The 21113-nt window shown below is 39.4% G+C and overlaps 1 protein-coding gene across 1 annotated transcript in view; it reads left to right on the top strand.

The window, feature by feature from the left end:
• Nucleotides 1-20422, top strand: part of LOC124605236 (brefeldin A-inhibited guanine nucleotide-exchange protein 1) — a 257319-nt gene extending 236897 nt beyond the window's left edge. Inside the window, exons 29-30 of the mRNA XM_047136787.1 lie at nt 4206-4462; nt 16697-20422. Coding sequence (XP_046992743.1) covers nt 4206-4462; nt 16697-16867 — 428 coding nt within the window. The 3' untranslated portion in view covers nt 16868-20422. The remainder of the gene's footprint in view (nt 1-4205; nt 4463-16696) is intronic.
• The last annotated feature ends 691 nt before the right edge of the window (nt 20423-21113 follow it).

Here is a 21113-nt window from a genome sequence, read left to right as displayed (position 1 = left end):
TTGTGTAGGAACAACATTGGCCTGCCAAATCAACCTGCTTTTCAGAGCAGCCTATATGTCAGGGGGCAAGAAATGGTTTTCCAGGGCCCAATTTGCAGGCTGCCCTGAATGACAGGCATGTTGCATTCGAGTAGTATCAGTCTGCTTTATTGAATTTTGTTTGCAGGGGCTACATGTACTGATGTTCACAGCTGGGGACAGATTGTGTGGACAAGGGGGTGTTGGGAAGGACGGAGCAAGGGGGAGGAGGAAATGAACAAAGAGAGGGGGAAGTGCAGATGAAGAGACAGACAGTGGGGAGGAGGAGAAAGCGGTGTGAGGATGAGATGGGCAGGCAGAGGGAGGAAGAGGTGGATACGGAGAGGGGGAGGAGGAGGGGCATTAAATATATATGTGTTGAATGCATATGTGGATGAAACTGTGTGGAAAAGGCTAGTATTATACTAAAACATGATTGTGTGCGGTGGCTGTGGGGTTAGGATGGAGACAGGATGTGGGCACCTGGATGTGTTAAGAGATTTTCTGAGATGAAAATCAAAACAAGAAAATTAACTGTCATGTCTAGAGCCTGTCTCCAAGCCCTAATGTTAAGGGATACGGGTGATGTGTCTGCAACAGCCAGACTGAGTGCATGGTACTCTTAAGAGAGGAGCTAGGAAAAGCAGCTAGCTAGTCGGAGAGCTGGTAGCCGAAAGAGCATCCGCTGTCTTTGGAACGCTCCTTGCTGATCTGCTCTGTGTCCCCCAGATGATGATTTCCAGCTTTCCTATTGGTTGGTAGAGAGGCCCCGTTAGGTGTCCCACAGTCAGCAATACATTCAGGATAGCATTTCCTGTCAGCTCTGCAGATTGGCCAATATTTACTAGTTTTTCAAAGGCCACACCTGTCCAGTACCTCATATACAACTCTTTCTCGTGGTTTATTCCAACTGAGTGAAGGAAATTTCAGTCAACCCAGTAAGTCACTGTCTCAAAATAGTTACTAGACTATCCAGATTCTTGAACTGTCGATAACTATCTTGACACTGGAGTTAAACTAACAGTAGAGGAAAAATGTAGTATTTATTTCACTCATAGTATTACATTGACCATGAACTGCAAGCAGGTGCAGTACAAATGTTCTTTTGGTTAAAGTTTAGTATATAGTGGAATATTACATATTGAAGTGCATTTCTACCATGAGTTAGGTTGTGCTTTCTTCTCTGGCTGTAATTCGTATGTTAATTGTTTTGTATTAAAAGAAATATTCAAATTGGAGAACTGCAAAAATTTACAGTAATGATTAACCAATACTTACCATCAAGACACGAAATTATTAATGGAGGTAAATCTATTAGAATGACAGCATGGAAGGGTTTGTGGGAGGGCAGGGTCTCGTCTCAAGAGCTCAAGGAAAGTAACACTGAATGAGTAGAACCAAATATCTTGTGCATGTAGCAGACATTCGAGTGTCTTCAGTCGTGCAATAGAGCTTGCTCAATAGCTGAGTATTGTGTGTCCCCAAAACAGATAGTTCTGTGTCCATTCATGTGCTTAGCCAGTTTAGTGGTGTGGTTATTCCTCTATAAAATAACCATTCAGAATATGTTAGTTAGTAAACAATATGCTTAGTTTACATGTTTCTGTCTTTTATGGTGCAAGAATACCAGTGCTCACCCTGAAGGAAGTGGTAGTTGGTGGGTGTATGGGGCATGTTTTTGCTTGTCTTATAGTGGTTTTGTGCTGTGTTCTGATACCCTTAAAGCAGAATTTGGTTCCATTCTAAGATGTTTAACAGGATTTTCGCGGCTTTTCGCGGATGATGCTGTAGTGTACAGAGAAGTTGCAGCATTAGAAAATTGTAGCGAAATGCAGGAAGATCTGCAGCGGATAGGCACTTGGTGCAGGGAGTGGCAACTGATCCTTAACATAGACAAATGTAATGTATTGCGAATACATAGAAAGAAGGATCCTTTATTGTATGATTATATGATAGCGGAACAAACACTGGTAGCAGTTACTTCTGTAAAATATCTGGGAGTATGCGTGCGGAACGATTTGAAGTGGAATGATCATATAAAATTAATTGTTGGTAAGGCGGGTACCAGGTTGAGATTCATTGGGAGAGTGCTTAGAAAATGTAGTCCATCAACAAAGGAGGTGGCTTACAAAACACTCGTTCGACCTATACTTGAGTATTGCTCATCAGTGTGGGATCTGTACCAGATCGGTTTGACGGAGGAGATAGAGAAGATCCAAAGAAGAGCGGCGCGTTTCATCACAGGGTTATTTGGTAACCCTGATAGCGTTACGGAGATGTTTAATAAACTCAAGTGGCAGACTCTGCAAGAGAGGCGCTCTGCATCGCGGTGTAGCTTGCTCGCCAGGTTTCGAGAGGGTGCGTTTCTGGATGAGGTATCGAATATATTGCTTCCCCGTACTTATACCTCCCGAGGAGATCACGAATGTAAAATTAGAGAGATTCGAGCGCGCACGGAGGCTTTCAGACAGTCGTTCTTCCCGCGAACCATACGCGACTGGAACAGGAAAGGGAGGTAATGACAGTGGCACGTGAAGTGCCCTCCGCCACACACCGTTGGGTGGCTTGCGGAGTATAAATGTAGATGTAGATGTAGATTCATGCTGGGACTCTGAGCATGCTAGTCCAGCAAACTCCTTGATGGTCTTCAAACAGTGCTGTGAGTCTTGCATTACAGACAATAGCACTATTATGGGCGATACAGAAAATGTTCAGTTCTTAATTGTTAACAGTGTGCAAAAACTTTTTGATTACTAATATTATATGTGAAAACTTAGCTTTTGTTGCAGCTATATAGTAGGTATATTAATTTAAACCATAAACTTTTCTTATTTGTGTGTCCGCGTTATTTAACAGTAATGTTGCTATTGCCTAACTACATCACATGACTTGTGCTCTGAACATCTGTTGTCAGTGGCTGGCAAGAACACATGGCATGAGCTGTAATTGGCTGACAAAAGCATGTCACAATCTCAGTTAAAGTGCTTCAGAAGCTGCCATGCTGTATTTGGTGGAATTAGCGTTTACACTTTCGTAATACAAAAACATGCACCACAGATCTTTACAAAACATGTTGTTTTTTGAGTGGGTTTCATTTCAGAGTGTCGGGGACTTCTATCCTAGTGAATAAAACCTTAACTATTCAAAGAAATGATATTGAGGGAAAGTATGTTGTCATGCAAAACACACACAAAAAAAACTTTCACTCAGGAAAAAGTTAAATTTCACCAAGGAAAAAGTGTATTTTCACCTGAGAAAAAGTGTATTTTTAACCAGGAAATCTGGGAATTTTTTGCCTCGTCCGCATATATACCGTGATTAAATAATATTGTTTGGCATTGCTTCCTATGAAGTGCATTCAGTAAGTAATGGCAACACTTAAAAAAAAAAAGAAGCAATTCGGTTTTATTCAGATTTCCAGTACACCATATAATAATATGGTAACCATTCTTTTGGATATAAAACTCTATTTTTCAGCATAATCTCTGTTCAATGCAACAGCCTTATGCCACTCTGCTGGGAGGACCTGTATGCCCACATGGTGCCACTCTCCTGGTTATCGTCGCAGCCAACATCTTGCGGCATCAGTAACCCCTTCCATCATCCACGTACTGCTTCCCATGGAGAGCATCCTTCATTGGGCTGAATGGATGGGAATTGGAAGATGCGAGATTTGGGCTGTAGGGTAGATGAGGAAGAATTGTTTAGAGAAGTGTTGTGAGCTGCTCTCGGGTGTGCAGGCTTGTGTCCAGTTCAGCAGTGATATGTTTGATTGCGATTCGTCAATCACCTTGAATCACCTGTGTGCAGCCGGCCAGAATGCAGTAGATCGGACAGGTTTTGCGTGATCTTTTTGCAATTATGACGGACACCTCACCCTGTGACTCGCCATGCTTTTGTTCACTGTCAGATCTCTGTAGACATTCTGCAGTCACCTATAAATATCTGTAATGTTCTGGTTTTCTGCCAAAAGAAACTCGATGGCAGCTTTCTGCTTGTAATGCACCTCCATTGCAGAAGCCGTTTTGAAGGCACCACCTATCAGAACTTCATGGAACTATAGGAGCTGAAGCCCATGAAGATTACACATTTTTTCAACCAAAATTGGCTGAGGAAAAAAAGTGTTGCCTTATTTATTGAACATGTGTAATTTTTAAAAATTTATTTGAGCATCTTTCTTTGTTTAGGTTTCAAAGGTGGTGTTAAACCAAACTTGCTGAAGCAGGAAACTCAGAGTTTGGCATGTGTACTGAGAATACTTTTCAAGATGTATAGTGATGAGACACGGCAAGAGGCATGGCCCGTAATTCAGCAGCGCCTCATCTCTGTTTGTCATGAAGCATTTGAATATTTTCTTTGTTTGCAATCGGAAGCACATCGAGATGCGTGGACATGTCTTTTGCTTCTTGTTCTGACAAGGATTTTCAAGATGTCTGATGAAAGGGTATGTATCACATATAATTGTTTCTGAGACTGTATGATTCCCATCTTAATCACCATCATCAGACACATCAGAGGTAGAAATGGGTATTAATTGTGTGCTAAATAACAGAATTATACACAAGTGAACTCTATACATGACACTCAGCACTCTATATCATTAGAAGAATGTGTTGCATGATTTGATACAGTGAACTGAGTAAGCTTCAGCTGTTTGGAATTCTTGGAAGCTTTCAAGTATTCTTTCCTAGTGTTCTCCACAATACCCCAGTCGCACATCTTTCAGATCTCTTTTGTGCTTCATGTAGTTGTACAATTCCTGTCCAATGAATGCCACTTCAAGTGAACTCAAAATTTCGTATTTAGCTCGACACCTTTTAGACTTCTTCTTACAAGGTATTTTTGAAAGTATTGAGGGGTAGGGATGGGTAGTGTCTACCAACATTAGTTGAGTAAACTGACCTGAATTGTTTCAATGGTTCCTGTGATAGTCATCATAGCTCCATTTTGTTACACATCAGTACAGCCTTTATGAGCACTTCACTACCACATTAATAAACAGTGCTGTGCCTCAGAGAAAACAAGAGTGAGGACATTGCTCAAAGAACATATTAAGTTTATTGCATCTGATGAGGGGCCCACAAGACCTTTGATGAGATTGGCATGTGATTACAGTTTTCTTGGGAGCTATATGAGTGTAAAAATTTACAGCCAAAAAGTTGTCATCTATGTTCTCTGACTGAAAAAGTTTAAATGATGACTACATCTGGCCCTCAAACGAGGGATGTTGGTTTATGTGGTTAATGATGAATGAAAGCAGTTATTATAATGATGAATGAAAGCAATTATTAAATATAATGAAAGCCACTAGGGTTTCTTTTGCTGGAAGAATGTTAAAGATTCATTGAACATTTCTTAATTTCTTTATTACCTTATTGGACGGTTTCTGTTTTCCTTTTCTGTTCTGCTTGTCCCCATATACCACATTCTCTTTCTCTACATGTCTGTTCAAACAACCATCTGAAATCATTATGTGCATACACAGTGAGAAAATGATGTTCAAGCAGAACCTCCTGTACTTCCAGTTGTGTCTAACTAACAATAAGCTTTTAAATCATGACTCCAGCCTGGCCACAAACAGTGGGCAAGTATCAGAATTAGTTCAAGGATATTTCTTAAACTGTTAGTCTCTCACAAGTGTGTATCTTTTGTTTTGTTTCCTATCTTGTGCTCATATAGTGTGACTTGTTAATTTGTATATTTAAAATGTCAAAAATTTACGTATTTCTGAATTGATATATAATCCTGAAGAACAGATCAACAATCATGTGCATTGGCCACGTGAATGCCTATACGCCAAGGTATACAAACACAATTTCTCCCCACCCCCAAGAAGAGTTCAAAATATAAGGCTTTCCAACCTCATGTTTTCTCAGCTTCTATTGCAGCCACTTTGAGAAAACCTGTAAGTATAAGTCAGTGCTGCAATGCAACTACAGGAGATAAATATTGGCATAAACACTTGTGACAAAATAGCTCATGAGTGAACAGCTGGATGTCCGTGTCCAACGGGCACAATATTTCAGCAAATGACCATGTTGCCATCATCACGTACACTGATGAACTGAGTGCCTCCCAGCCCCCCAACTTCCCCCTCCCCCCCCTTCCTCCTCCCGCCAAGTCATTCCATTAGAGGTTCGCGCCCAGCGGCATGTCCTGATGGTGCCTCTGCTGTCGCTCTCCCTGCCCCTGAAGTCAGTTCGTTGTTGGATATATCCTTCCTCATTTACATGAGATTCAATGCAGGTTCCCATGCCCTACTAATGATGTAGCCACTATCACAATTTATCAGCAGCCCCCTTACTCAAATCTTGATAGATACCTTAGTTACACAGTTGCAGAAGTTAGACGTCTGGGTCCGAACATTAGTATGGTCGTAATCCATTTCATGTAATTCTGATACACAATGTTCCACAACTGCTGACTTGTTAGATTGCTGCAGTTTGGTGTGCTGTTGGTGTTCGCTGCAGTGATCTTTGACAATACACACGGCTCAGTGTATGTAACCATTGCAACACTGGCTGGTCCGGTAGATCCCAGATTTCTGTAATCAGATGTCATCCTTGACAGTACTAAGCAGTGCCTGTGTTTGTGAGCAGAAGAAAAGTTTTCACCTGATGTTTCTGAAGAATTCACTCAGTCTTCCTGGATATTGCACCACAAAACTGAATAAATGCAATATCACATTCTTGCGCAGAGGTTCCTCTTGTGTTTCCGCTGGTTGTACAGGTGGTATGAGACATAGAGCTCTCCAAATTTTCCACTCTTTGTAGCTGTTTTTCTGGAACACCATACTCAGATGTTAAAGTTCTAGGTTGGGTCTTTCCTTGTCGGAGGATATGGGCCCCCTATGTACCGATGTTCTGAGCATGCCATTTCTCTGTGCCAGGTGGTGTAGGTCAGTGTGTGTCATCTTATGGTAAGCTCTGCGGCCCAAAGTGCCATCTACTCTTCTTTTTACCACGACAATCAAAAAGGGGAGCACTCCATCCACTTTGACTCCCATGATAAAATTAATGTTCTGTTGTATGGAATTGAGATGTCTGAGGGAATCAATCAGCTTGTCTCTTACATGTGGCCATATGTGTCACCAACATACCGGAAGAAATAGGTCAGTTGCCATTGAGCTGATTCCAGGGGCTTCCTTCTCCCTTCCATCTGCTCATAGCAACCATCATTGAAAGAATAGTATGTGATGTCAAGACATGCCTGAAAATGTTGGTCATTTCTGTGTCAAATTTCTGCCCAATAAGTTCCAAAGACTCTCGTAAAGGTTCTCTGGTGAAAAAAGAGACAATGTTGAAGTTCACAAGGGTGTCACAATCACTAAGCCTAAAGTTGTTAAGGCACCAACAAAATCTATGGAGCTGCAAATATGATGTGGACATTTTCCAACAAGGACTAAACAGATCCTTCTGGTATTTAGCGAGGGATTGTCAGAGCACCAGTGTTGCTAACAATGAGACGTAAAGGTACCTCATCTTTGTGACCCTTCAGAAGTTCATAAAGTCTCACAATCAGTAGAATAGGTTCTTCCTGTTGTAGCTTCTTAACAATTTTGTCTGCCAAGCCAGGTTCTTTGAGAAGTGTCGTGGTCTTCCTCTCAATTCTCTTGGTAGGATCAGTTTTCATCTTCCAATATGCGTTGTCTTCTTGCAGGCCCGCATCTACTCAGTGTAATCACAGTAAGATAAGATCACAGTTGTGTTGCCTTTGTTCGCTGGTAAGACCATGATAACTGGCCTTCTCTTATGTTTTGTGTGGCTGCCTTCTCTATCCACACAGACAGTGCTCTACAAGGTGGTGTCCCTCAGAGAGGCATGACATGTTGTGACATTTGAATATTGACTCAAAGAACTATCTCCTCGCGTGTGTGTGGTAAGTTTTTTAGGGGGAATACTCTGATCCTTTGAGGGATGTAATCATGACTCCTTCCTGGAACCCGGGAAGGACCACACCAACCAAAATAGTTATCACAATGTAGCACTTAACGTGAATGATCAAGAACCACTTAGCATACTCTCCAGAACCAGGAAACAAGGTCTTCAGTGCAGTTTCTGTAGGTACCATTCTACACTCAACAATCTAATGCTTCTGCAGGCAGCGATACAAAAGGCCTTTTTGTGTGGGCAGCACTTGGTAGCGTAGTTTTCTGATAGTGAAAAGGTGTTTGATAGCATGTGGTGGTACGATTTCATTCAATTACTTTATTACTGTGTAGTGTCCAGAGTCATGACACCTGTCCAGTGATGTATTTTTGTAGGTGATTTTTCAGTCTTTTGTTCATCTTCTAGTCTTGCTGCTGCTGATCAACAATTGCATCAAACATTAAGATGACTAGAATTCTGAGATAAAACCACAGAATTCAATTTATGTATCAACTTTAATCATGTACATCAGCTTTCTAATCAACCCATTAGTGTGGAGGAGAAACACAGCTGAATGTCTTAACACAGTGTTGGAGCAGGATGTCTCTGCCATTAGTAGAGAGGCCTAGGTTGTTTTTAAGTTTGATGAAGTACAACAAATCTTGTACAACAAATTTTATTTTTAAACAATCCTTTTGCAAAATTTTAGATGATACGAAAATTTAACAGTTATTTACGTTGAAAGGTCTAAGCAATGCTGTACTATCTTCTGATTGTAGTTTCCCCTAATAGTGTGTTTATATTTCAATCTACAGATGAATTTACAGTCTTTGAACCATATCTCTACACCATCTTAAAAGCACAGGAGTAGATGCAGTTCAATCACTGGAATATAATTTTTTTGTCTGCTATGATTCCCTAATTGCTCTACAGACCATGCGACAAATATACCCAGTAGACCAAGTGGTACAAAAAACATACAACAATGGCAATGGAAAGAAATATCATTAGGCTGGCTACCGAGCCATGTGAGAATTGAGGGAAAGAAGCATCCAGACACAGCAGTAAGGAATGCTTGCAGTGCAATTAATGTACCATCCCATGTTGTCCCTTTGGGTGCTTTATCTCATTGTGGGAGAGTAGAATGGGAGAAGATCAGATGAAGGTATGAAATAACAAACTAAAGCTCATTAAGCCAACTGTTTGACTGTGGTGAACACCTCTCTGGTCACACAGGTGGAAAGAAATGGGTTTAGCATGATGGAAAATGGCACTATCAGCTGATATGCAGGCACCTCATCCGGCCTGAGGCTCCACGAGTGCTTGTGTCAGGTGAGAGCCAGTGTGTCACATTTTACTGATAGCTTTTTATGTTCTCACTCCGAAAGCAGCAACATGCTTGATAATGATTAGTCCACTGTTTTAAAAGAACAGTAAGACAAGTGTGAGAAAGATTTTATATTTTGCTTGGGCTCCTGTCCAAATTACTGGGTATGTTAATGTCAAACCTGGTAATTTAAACAACAGTGTATAGAACTGTTAACCAACTTTTATTTGTTCTTAAGAATGCCTGGCTCTTTTCCTGTTTGTTATTAGCGGTCATTTAGCTATTTGTACCTCTACTTTTTAATGTCTTTGTCTGTGTTGTCCCTGCTATTTTTAATATATTTGTCTGTGATGTCATTGCCAGTCAGTCTTTTATGTTTACAAGCCACTAAGGCCCTGAAATCATCATCTTCATCACATAGCCCACTTTCTGTTGCTTTATGTGGGTGGATACGTAATTGGAGAATTTTTATCAGAGCAGTTATTGATATACATTCTGTAGTGAATTTCTCTCTGCAGAAAACTCGAGTGATAAGCAGTTCCATTGTATGGAAGTAGGCTTCTTATTGCACCTCAGACTGGAATTTAACAGATCATTCTGTTTTTAGTTTTTGCGTGCAAATCATACTTTTTGATATGTTTCTATTAGGATCTCTACAGTGGTTATTGGCTATTAGCCATCTGCAGACACAACAGTATAATGAGTTAGGAGCTAGGTATGAGTGAGGCCACAAAATTCTCTATAATCACAACACCCCATAGGAAATAGGAATAAATTCTTCACATGGCTTTGGTGATGAGATGCTAATGTCCTGCTCACAATTAAACTGTAAAGGCACAGGAACAAGTCAACACAAAATGTTAGTAATTTGGTTGAAATACCACCATAGTGAGAAAAGCTGTCACTCTTCAGTTACGTAATGATACTTCTGTTCTCTCTAACAGATAAACTGGCAAAACTGATGCCTGGTAGTGAAATATGCAGTGCCTCTCTAAGAGCAAATAATGAATCTACATTCAGTGGTGTATTTTGTCCTTGTTTTTTCAACTATTCGTAGGAAGAATTTTTTGAGTATAGTAACCAAAAATTTGAACTGACTAGGTTGGTGCATAAGTTAGTAGCATTTTTCCACTAGTTTAATAAACACAACATACACAAAACAGGAACTTTAGTCATCAGTGATATATTCTCCTTTACTATTTACAATAGTTTGCCAATGCTGGGGTAACTTTTTGATTCTATGACTGTAGAAATCATGTGGTTTTGAGGCAAAGAACTCGGTGAGCCACATTTGGAGTGCCTTTTCATCCAGAAAGGAAATTCCTTGAATTGTTCAATACCGAGGTGAAAATCTGAGGGTGTGAGATCAGGTGAATAAGGTGGGTGCAGAATGAATTCCCAACCACTCTCCTGTATAGCAGTTTTTGTCAGTCTAGCAAAATAAAGGCGGGCATAATCATGGAGCAGCATTACTTCATGCAGTCTTCGTAGTCGCTGTTCTTGGATAGTATTTACAAGACATCTCAGTTGTTGACAGTAAGTGTCAGTAGTGATGATTACACCTCAGGGGAGCAATTTATAGTGCACCACACTGTCGCTGTTCCACCAGATGTATATCATCAATTTTTTGGGAATGCTCACAGGTCTTTGTACAGGGAGTTGCCACTCAGTTTTGGCTAAGCCATTCCATTCTTTTTTCTTATATTAGCACCATTTATCGTCACCAGTACTGGTACAGGATATGAATGGTTGTTGTTGTATACGAGCCAATTGATGATGAACAACCAGAGATGCCCATATGGCCACTCACTGATTTTTGTGAGTTTGGCTTAGAGCGAGCAGTACCCATACTCCTGCCTTTTGAACCTACCCCATTGCTTGCGAATGTCGCACAATGATGGAATGGTCACAGTTCACCAGCTTTTCCAGTTCTTGCATACACTGACATGGATCATTGTGAATTAATGCATTTAAACAATCTTCATCAAACCCCAAATGTCCTCCTGGACATGGAGAGTCACTAACGTCAAACAATACTCCTTAAAACAAGAAAACTGTTTCCTTGTTCTGCTCTGTCCTGTGGCATTATCCGCATGTTTCTGGCTGCCTCTGCTGCTCTCACCCATCTGTTGAACTCAAAGAGAAGAATATGTTAAACTTTTGAGATTTCTCTATTTGGCACTCCATTTTCTAGTGTCCACAGCTCCTCTCACGATCTCCAAATGACAAAATGTGAACTCAAATAGCAACAGCAGGGTTGCCACACATTCTGGAAATTAGGGAATTTCAAACCCCTCGGGCAAATATGGGAAATTTTAAAAAAACTCTGGAAAGTTCTTGTTTTTGCCTTAATAGATGAAATGATTTGTTTACTGAGGTATCATGTATTATCACTGGCTGGGTGCAGCTGAATACATGCACTGCTTCGCTACTCCCTCATTCTTATTTCTTCTCCCCTACATACCAGTCCCCTCAGTTTGCAGCCAGTGCTGCCACCACTTCTTGCCACTAGCCTAGCAGCTACCAACGAGAGGCAGGGAGGTGTGAGGAGTGGTTTGTTTGGATCTGATTCTCAGAGACTGTAGGCGCAGCAGCCAGAGATGGCAGTCATGTGTCCACAGAGTTCTGTCTGAGTGATGGTGTGAATGTGTGTGTGCTCTCATTTTCTGACAAAAGTTATGGTTGAAAATTTAGTTGTGAGAGTGTGATTGTCTTTTCTACATGCTTGTCTGCAGCTTAGTAATCATCTTTGCGGTGAGTTATTTTCTATCCTCATTATTGTTTATTCTCAGAGTATTTGTACAAGTAATCTGTTGCATGGATTGATCATTGTGGTCTCATTTCATCAACATGCTGTCTGTGGCTCGTGAATAGCTTGCCACACTGGTGGATTTCCACAATGCGCTAAAACCGCAGGCCATTTCTGTGGGTTTCTGTAATGAATGGGGCGTGCTGATCGGAAGCCATTCAGTTCCCACTAATGTGCAAGCACTGCATATCGGATCTAGTCTCACTGATCTGCCCGCAGTCCAGGTCTGTTTGCGTGTGGCATATTGCAGCGGATTTGGGGACTGCAGTGCTCTTCAGCAGGCCAGAGGCCATGGGTGATGGATTTCAGGAATTGTGACTGTCTCACCACAAGTACATTGTACAGTTTTGGAGACATTTTATTTGTTCTAGTACATTTTGGCACTCCAAAAGTAGTTTATATGTTAGAAAACGTGGATGATAAGAAGAAGAAAATTGTGTCAGTCACTGGCAGTTTGTACACAATTTACTCATATATTTCTCGAAAGAAAAATCACACAAAATCTGCAAAATGATAGATATAACACAGTGGTAATAACCGACAATAACAAACATCGTAGAACCATTTTTTTATTGTTGGCCACCTACAGTGTTGTACACAATTCTTTCCCGCCTTTACACTTCTTTCAAGAGGCCTACTTTTTTCTGAGATCTGGCTTGTCATTTCAAGGAAATGCGTATTTTTTGGTCTCCAAATGTTATTTTGTTTTATTGAAATAAAATAACATCAGTGGTCTTACCATTTGGCTAGCTTTCTCCATCTAAAAACAGTTCATTTCAAAAGATGTTGATGTTAGTTATATATATATGTATGTAATGAAACTTACCAAACAAAAGCGCTGGCAGGTCGATAGACACACAAACAAACACAAACATACACACAAAATTCTAGCTTTCGCAACCAATGGTTGCCTCGTCAGGAAAGAGGGAAGGAGAAGGAAAGACAAAAGGATATGGGTTTTAAGGGAGAGGGTAAGGAGTCATTCCAATCCCGGGAGCGGAAAGACTTACCTTAGGGGGAAAAAAGGACAGGTATACACTCGCACACACACACATATCCATCCACACATACACAGACACAAGCAGACATTTGTAAAGGCCTTTATTTTGTTTTATTGAAATAAAATAACATCAGGCCTTTACAAATGTCTGCTTGTGTCTGTGTATGTGTGGATGGATATGTGTGTGTGTGCGAGTGTATACCTCTCCTTTTTTCCCCCTAAGGTAAGTCTTTCCGCTCCCGGGATTGGAATGACTCCTTACCCTCTCCCTTAAAACCCATATCCTTTTGTCTTTCCTTCTCCTTCCCTCTTTCCTGACGAGGCAACCATTGGTTGCGAAAGCTAGAATTTTGTGTGTATGTTTGTGTTTGTTTGTGTGTCTATCGACCTGCCAGCGCTTTTGTTTGGTAAGTTTCATCATCTTTCTTTTTAGATATATTTTTCCCACGTGGAATGTTTCCCTCTATTTTATATATATATATATATATATATATATATATATATATATATATATATATATATATATATATATAATGGAAGGAAACATTCCACATGGGAAAAATTATATATAAAAACAAAGATGAGGTGACTTACCGAACAAAAGCGCTGGCAGGTCGATAGACACACAAACAAACACAAACATACATACAAAATTCAAGCTTTCGCAACAAACTGTTGCCTCATCAGGAAAGAGGGAAGGAGAGGGGAAGACGAAAGGAAGTGGGTTTTAAAGGAGAGGGTAAGGAGTCATTCCAATCCCGGGAGCGGAAAGACTTACCTTAGGGGGAAAAAAGGACAGGTATACACTCGCACACACACACACATATCCATCCACACATACAGACACAAGCAGACATATTTAAAGACCACATATGTCTGCTTGTGTCTGTATGTGTGGATGGATATGTGTGTGTGTGCGAGTGTATACCTGTCCTTTTTTCCCCCTAAGGTAAGTCTTTCCGCTCCCGGGATTGGAATGACTCCTTACCCTCTCCTTTAAAACCCACTTCCTTTTGTCTTCCCCTCTCCTTCCCTCTTTCCTGATGAGGCAACAGTTTGTTGCGAAAGCTTGAATTTTGTGTGTATGTTTGTGTTTGTTTGTGTGTCTATCGACCTGCCAGCGCTTTTGTTCGGTAAGTCACCTCATCTTTGTTTTTATATATAATTTTTCCCACGTGGAATGTTTCCTTCCATTATATATATATATAGGTCAACCTGAAAACAGCTTTCGCATCCCGCAACTACCCTCCCGACCCGGTACAGAAGCAAATAACCAGAGCCACTTCCTCGTCCCCTCAAACCCAGAATCCCCCACAGAAGAACCACAAAAGTGCCCCACTTGTGACAGGATACTTTCCGGGACTGGACCAGACTCTGAATGTGGCTCTCCAGCAGGGATACGACTTCCTCAAATCCTGCCCTGAAATGAGATCCATCCTTCATGAAATCCTCCCCACTCCGCCAAGAGTGTCTTTCCGCCGTCCACCTAACCTTCGTAACCTGTTAGTTCATCCCTATGAAATCCCCAAACCACCTTCCCTACCCTCTGGCTCCTATCTTTGTAACCGCCCCCGATGCAAAACCTGTCCCATGCACCCTCCCACCACCACCTACTCCAGTCCTGTAACCCGGAAGGTGTACACGATCAGAGGCAGAGCCACGTGTGAAAGCACCCACGTGATTTACCAACTGACCTGCCTACACTGTGATGCATTCTATGTGGGAATGACCAGCAACAAACTGTCCATTCGCATGAATGGACACAGGCAGACAGTGTTTGTTGGTAATGAGGATCACCCTGTGGCTAAACATGCCTTGGTGCACAGCCAGCACATCTTGGCACAGTGTTACACCGTCCGGGTTATCTGGATACTTCCCACCAACACCAACCTATCCGAACTCCGGAGATGGGAACTTGCCCTTCAGTATATCCTCTCTTCTCGTCATCCGCCAGGCCTCAATCTCCGCTAATTTCAAGTTGCCGCCACTCATACCTCACCTGTCTTTCAACAACTTCTTTGCCTCTACACTTCCGCCTCGACTGACATCTCTGCCCAAACTCTTTGTCTTTAAATATGTCTGCTTGTGTCTGTATGTGTGGATGGATATGTGCGTGTGTGCGAGTGTATACCTGTCCTTTTTTCCCCCTAAGGTAAGTCTTTCCGCTCCCGGGATTGGAATGACTCCTTACCCTCTCCCTTAAAACCCACTTCCTTTCGTCTTCCCCTCTCCTTCCCTCTTTCCTGATGAGGCAACAGTTTGTTGCGAAAGCTTGAATTTTGTGGTTGTGTTTGTGTTTGTTTGTGTGTCTATCGACCTGCCAGCGCTTTTGTTCGGTAAGTCACCTCATCTTTGTTTTTATATATATTTTTTCCCACGTGGAATGTTTCCTTCCATTATATATATATATATATATATATATATATATATATATATATATAATTCAAGCTTTCGCAACAAACTGTTGCCTCATCAGGAAAGAGGGAAGGAGAGGGAAAGACGAAAGGATGTGGGTTTTAAGGGAGAGGGTAAGGAGTCATTCCAATCCCGGGAGCGGAAAGACTTACCTTAGGGGGAAAAAAGGGGTATACACTCGCGCGCGCGCCTACACACACACACACACACACACACACACACACACACACATACACAGACACAAGCAGACATTTGTAAAGGCTAAGAGTTTGGGCAGAGATGTCAGTCGAGACGGAAGTACAGAGGCAAAGATGTTGTTGAAAGTCAGGTGAGGTATGAGCGGCGCCAAATTGAAATTAGCGGAGATTGAGGCCTGGCGGGTAACGAGAAGAGAGGATATACTGAAGGGCAAGTTCCCATCTCTGGAGTTCTGACAGGTTGGTGTTAGTGCTACGATCTTTCACAGTTTGCAGCTCATACGTCAAGCTACTATCCAATGCTTTGTGAGGTTATGTGCTTTGACCTGAAGCCAGAACTCCGGAGATGGGAACTTGCCCTTCAGTATATCCTCTCTTCTCGTTACCCGCCAGGCCTCAATCTCCGCTAATTTCAATTTGCCGCCGCTCATACCTCACCTGTCTTTCAACAACATGTTTGCCTTTGTACTTCCGTCTCGACTGACATCTCTGCCCAAACTCTTTGCCTTTATAAATGTCTGCTTGTGTCTGTGTATTTGCGGATGGGTGCGTGTGTGTGTGTGTGTGTGTGTGTGTGTGTGTGTGTGTGTGTGTGTACCCCTTTTTTCCCCCTAAGGCAAGTCTTTCCACTCCCGGGATTGGAATGACTCCTTACCCTCTCCCTTAAAACCCACATCCTTTCGTCTTTCCCTCTCCTTCCCTCTTTCCTGATGAGGCAACAGTTTGTTGCGAAAGCTTGAATTTCATGTGTATGTTTGTGTTTGTTTGTGTGTCTATCGACCTGCCAGCACTTTCGTTCGGTAAGTCACATCATCTGTGTTTTTATATATATATATATATATAATTTATTTATATATATATATATATTTTTTTTTTTTTTTTTTTTTTTTTTTTTTTTTTTTTAAGATATTTCCTTGTTTGTACTATAGTTTCTTGTGACGTAGCTGCAAAGACAGTCTGTCAACTTATGTCTTAACTTACCCTTACAGTTTATATTGTACCAACCTGTATTTATTATGTGTAACAAATGGTTTAAAATAACCACTTGGTATTCTTTCGCAGTTTGCAGCTCATACTTCAAGCTACTATCCAATGCTTTGTGAGGTTATGTGCTTTGACCTGAAGCCAGAGCTACGATCTGTTCTTCGAAGATTTTTCCTTCGGATCGGTCCTGTGTTCAACATCACTCCTAATACCAAGACTACTTCAGCAGCAGTAACTGTTGGACCATGATACATCAAATGTAGTCAGAGCTAAGTTCCTGTGAGCCAACCACTTCTGACTTATCATTGTCATGTAAGTAGTTGGAGAAATGGCTACAGTAGGTTGTGAAAACCTGTCTATTTCAGCCACAAGGCTGTGTTGTTGATTCTGTAGGTAACAGCAATTTTGAGCTAGTTGATTCATAAATGAAGAGATGTGATATATATTGTTGACTTGTAAAACATCGGCATTAAAAATAATAAACTTTGTTTATGGATAATACCAATGCAAAGAAATGAAAAATAGTGTAGTGTTATAGTAACAAGAGTTATGATCTCCTGATAGTGGTTTTTCAGATCTTCTGGAATCTGAATGTATTAATACTATTATGTCATATAAATGCTTACCAAATCAGTACCATCTATGAAGAAGCATGTAAGCATAGCACATAGATTTACAGATAAATTAAACTTAAAAATTCCTGCCGCTCTGTAAATCAAGAACACACACAACTACATTGATTTTTTGCATATTTACTGTTCATATGAATGTTCACAACAAAATGGATACAGGTATGGAAATTTCTGAATTATTTTGAACTGACATTCCACTATTTGTAAATCCTCTGTGCTCATGACATTTGTTTTGATGGCTGTTACTTAAAAGCAAAAGCTTTCCAATTTTCTGTTTTTCAGAAGCAGTCTTTACATCCCTGTTTAAGATAATTATTGTTGCAGTGAAAATGTTGTGCCTATTTATGCAGTTTATGTGAATGGAAACTACTAACATTTTATCAAAACTTCAGACATTGTTTCCAACTTGTTATATTTTAATTTAGAGGGTAAAAGGAGTAAATCAGATGATCATTATGCAACAAGCCATGTGTACATTCAGTCATTAAAAGTCTGGCCATTTTGCATGAGCAACCAACACATTAGATCAGAAACAGTTATTCATCATGCTAATTTCTACATGAAAGATTTCAAAAGTTTTTGGTCACTCATGTAAACAGTGCTTCTCTTCACTCTGATTTGCTTTGTTTTATGAAACTATTGTAGGGCTTAATCCTGTATGCTCCCCTGTTTTTTTATCATTATGAAGTATCTGTGAAGTAATAGACTCATTTGAAAAGCAATAGACTCATTTGAACTGGTGGAGGTAAGCGGCGTATTGAAGTGCCTTGTAGCTCGATTTTAATAAGGATGTAGCATGTATCACAGTTTTTAATCATTTCTGTGACAATCTTCAGTAGTCTTAAAGCACTGCTCTCTTTCTTTTTGTCTTTCAGTACTAAATATGATGGAAGGTAGTTGTTTTGAGAGTCAGACAAGACATTCGTCTTTTTTTATTTGAAAAAAAAGTGATATAGTGTTTTTGAAATACTAAGGAACTTATAACTGTAGATGTCAATTACAAACATTCTACACATTTTCTGCTTCTTCTGATGGGTTCTTTAAGAATGTTGACAATTAGTTTCATAGTTATTGTTAATTGTTATGCTTAAAACAATAAAAATGGGATGATGATTGCAGTTCAAAAGCTCCACACATTTCAATTGTAATAAGATAAATGCCATTATTATTTATTCTTGAAAAATTTGTATCTTCGAATGCTGTTAACCATTTGATCTAAATCATCGACATTGTGCTTGTAGGTCATATAAAAGCTGTAATCACTACATGAAACATAAAAGAATAATTCAATTGATAATATTAACAGAATTATCCAATATTTTGAATCAAATTTCATGTGAGTGTGTTGTTTGGTATTGGTAAAATAACAAACACTTCATTACATTTGCTTTAAAAATAATGACGAAAGAAGCTGAAAATTTTGAGTGTTATGTCTAAAAAATAATTATAATCCAGCAAAGGAAGAAAATATTGTGATATGTTCAACAACTATACAGAACGTCCTTTTGAAGTTTAGCTTTAAGTGTTGCTAAGGAGGAAATGTAGTAATTCAAAACTAATTCACAATGTCATTAGAAATATGTATGTCAGACTAAAAAGAGAGGTGTGCACTACATACAGAAAGGAATAGGAAAATAGTGTTAAGAGGAATTGTAGGAGATATGGTGCAGACCCAACGAAGTTGGTATGATGGCGAGATATTTGACTGATAAGCTTCTTTCTTGTTTATGTTGTCTCGTGTTTATTCTGTCAGCAAGTGTCTGCTCGAGGACCAATTTTCTCTTATTCTACCATTTTACCTGTATTGTTTCACATATTTGTTTTATAATTGCCCACAGATGATACCTCCAGTTCCTAGTTTTCACACTTCAGTGTCATCCCTTTTCTTTGTGTCAGTTCATGAAGAACTATAAATTTGATGATTGTATTTTTCTTGTCCAGAATTTTAATTTTCTTCAGTATGCACATCTCTTCCTTTACAGCCCCTTCACCGTTTCGTTTCATCTCAACCATGCTAAATAACATATAAATCCACAATTTCACTACATATGTTTAGTTTGTTTTTTATCTTGCTCATTTGTTTGCTACTATTTTTGTTTAACAGAAGTCTAGAAGACATTTAGTACTTACATTGTTTCAGTAGAGAGAGGGAGATGGGAAATTTGCAGAAAGATTTCCTCTACAAATAGTACAAAAAATTATATTATTTTTTTTATTCACTGTGTCTTCATAACTCATGGCCTGAATGGTCGTTTGCAGCCTAAATGTTGAAACATTTTTCATATATAACGTACTAAAAGACACTCTGTCTCTTGTGTTCATCACATATTGATAATTTCATTCCATTTTCTTGAAGCAAATTTTATAAATCAAAATTACACCATTCAAGTTAAGAAAAAATAAGGTTTGTGATTTCTCTGATTCCTTGGAAGCTGGATGTTGAAATTTAATTTCTTAAGTGCTAATCTCATGACTGTAGGGAAATGTATATATTTATATCAAAATATTTGTAGTCATTCCATTGGAAGTACTTTCTTTAGTATCTTTATTTTGAAAGAATATTGCTGTGTTGTACTGCTTTCCCCAAGTAGATTAGATAGTCCTCTGGTGCTTATGCTGTAGAACAGTGTATGAGGCCAAGGGAGATGATATATTTTGCAGTAGGTTTTATGTTCCATTGAACTATATTGCAAGGTATATCATGCCACATTTTCTGTAAATCATCCTTGAATGCTGAGTTTGTTGTAATTACTATTCTGTTTCAAGACAGGTAGCTCTAGCAGAATGGTTTTGTTACTCCTTATAAAATTTTATAATTTCAAACTTCTACATTTTCCATGTAGTGTTTAAATTTGTTGGAGGAATGAAAAGAACATCATTTTCTCAAACAACACCAAGTGTTCCTTTGTGAGATAGCAACAGGTTTTCATTTAATGATAATGTTAGCTGTTAAATCATTTGCTTGTTTTCGTACTGCTGTAAATTCATGTATATATTGTGAAGGATTTATTTATTGTGTATAGTATTTATGTTTGTTTATATAATCACTTTACAGAAATATGTGATAATCAGATAGACTATTTTTTTAATAACTATTACTTAAATTGCTTTATCATTTCTTATAGTTATTGTATCAAGATGTACATTAAAATAAAGTTTTATGTAGAATGTTTTAACAGCATGATGTAAATTTGAAATGCATTCGCAACTTAAGTTGACTGTGTGATATTCGCGCACCTAATCAAAGTGTCAAAACATTTTTTTTCTCTCTTCCTTCATGTGACAGGTTTTTTCATTTTTACCTGCTCCTATTTTCGCTATTTTATACCAAAAGAAAAATTGTTTACAAAGTGTTGAAATTTCAAGAGTCGTACACTGTTTTGTTTCTTCCTATGTCTTTGGGCACATGGTAGTTCTCAATAACTGATAAAATTGTGTGTTTCTCTTCTCACATTTTAAGTGTGTGATGATTATTTGAGCTGAAGTTGGTGTTAAAAAGGTTTTGTTACATGGAGTTTGGAACCCCCTAGACCTGAACTTGATATTAATAATTTCAATGTGTCAAAGACAATGGAGTAAAACATGCAGCCTGCATTATGAAAACAGTTGCAATTAAGAATGTAATGTCCTTTTCTTTGGTTGGTAGCTAAGAGAGAAAAATGCCACAACTGTATTATGAATACTATGTGATCATGGCTCTGCAACGGCATCTTAAAGAATATTATATTATTATGCAGCTAATAGAACTGTAATTGAAAACACTGTTGTGAAAAGCATTAGGAATGTTCCTTACCCTTTTAACAGAGCTTGTTTTGTGTGGAACTTTGTGGCAAGGCCTGGTCTAACTGATGGCAAGCCCTGGT

The sequence above is a fragment of the Schistocerca americana genome, chromosome 3 (genome assembly GCF_021461395.2).
Source record: "Schistocerca americana isolate TAMUIC-IGC-003095 chromosome 3, iqSchAmer2.1, whole genome shotgun sequence".
Taxonomy (NCBI): domain Eukaryota; kingdom Metazoa; phylum Arthropoda; class Insecta; order Orthoptera; family Acrididae; genus Schistocerca; species Schistocerca americana.
Note: the sequence above shows the minus strand (reverse complement) of the source record. Positions and strands in the feature narration are given on the sequence as shown.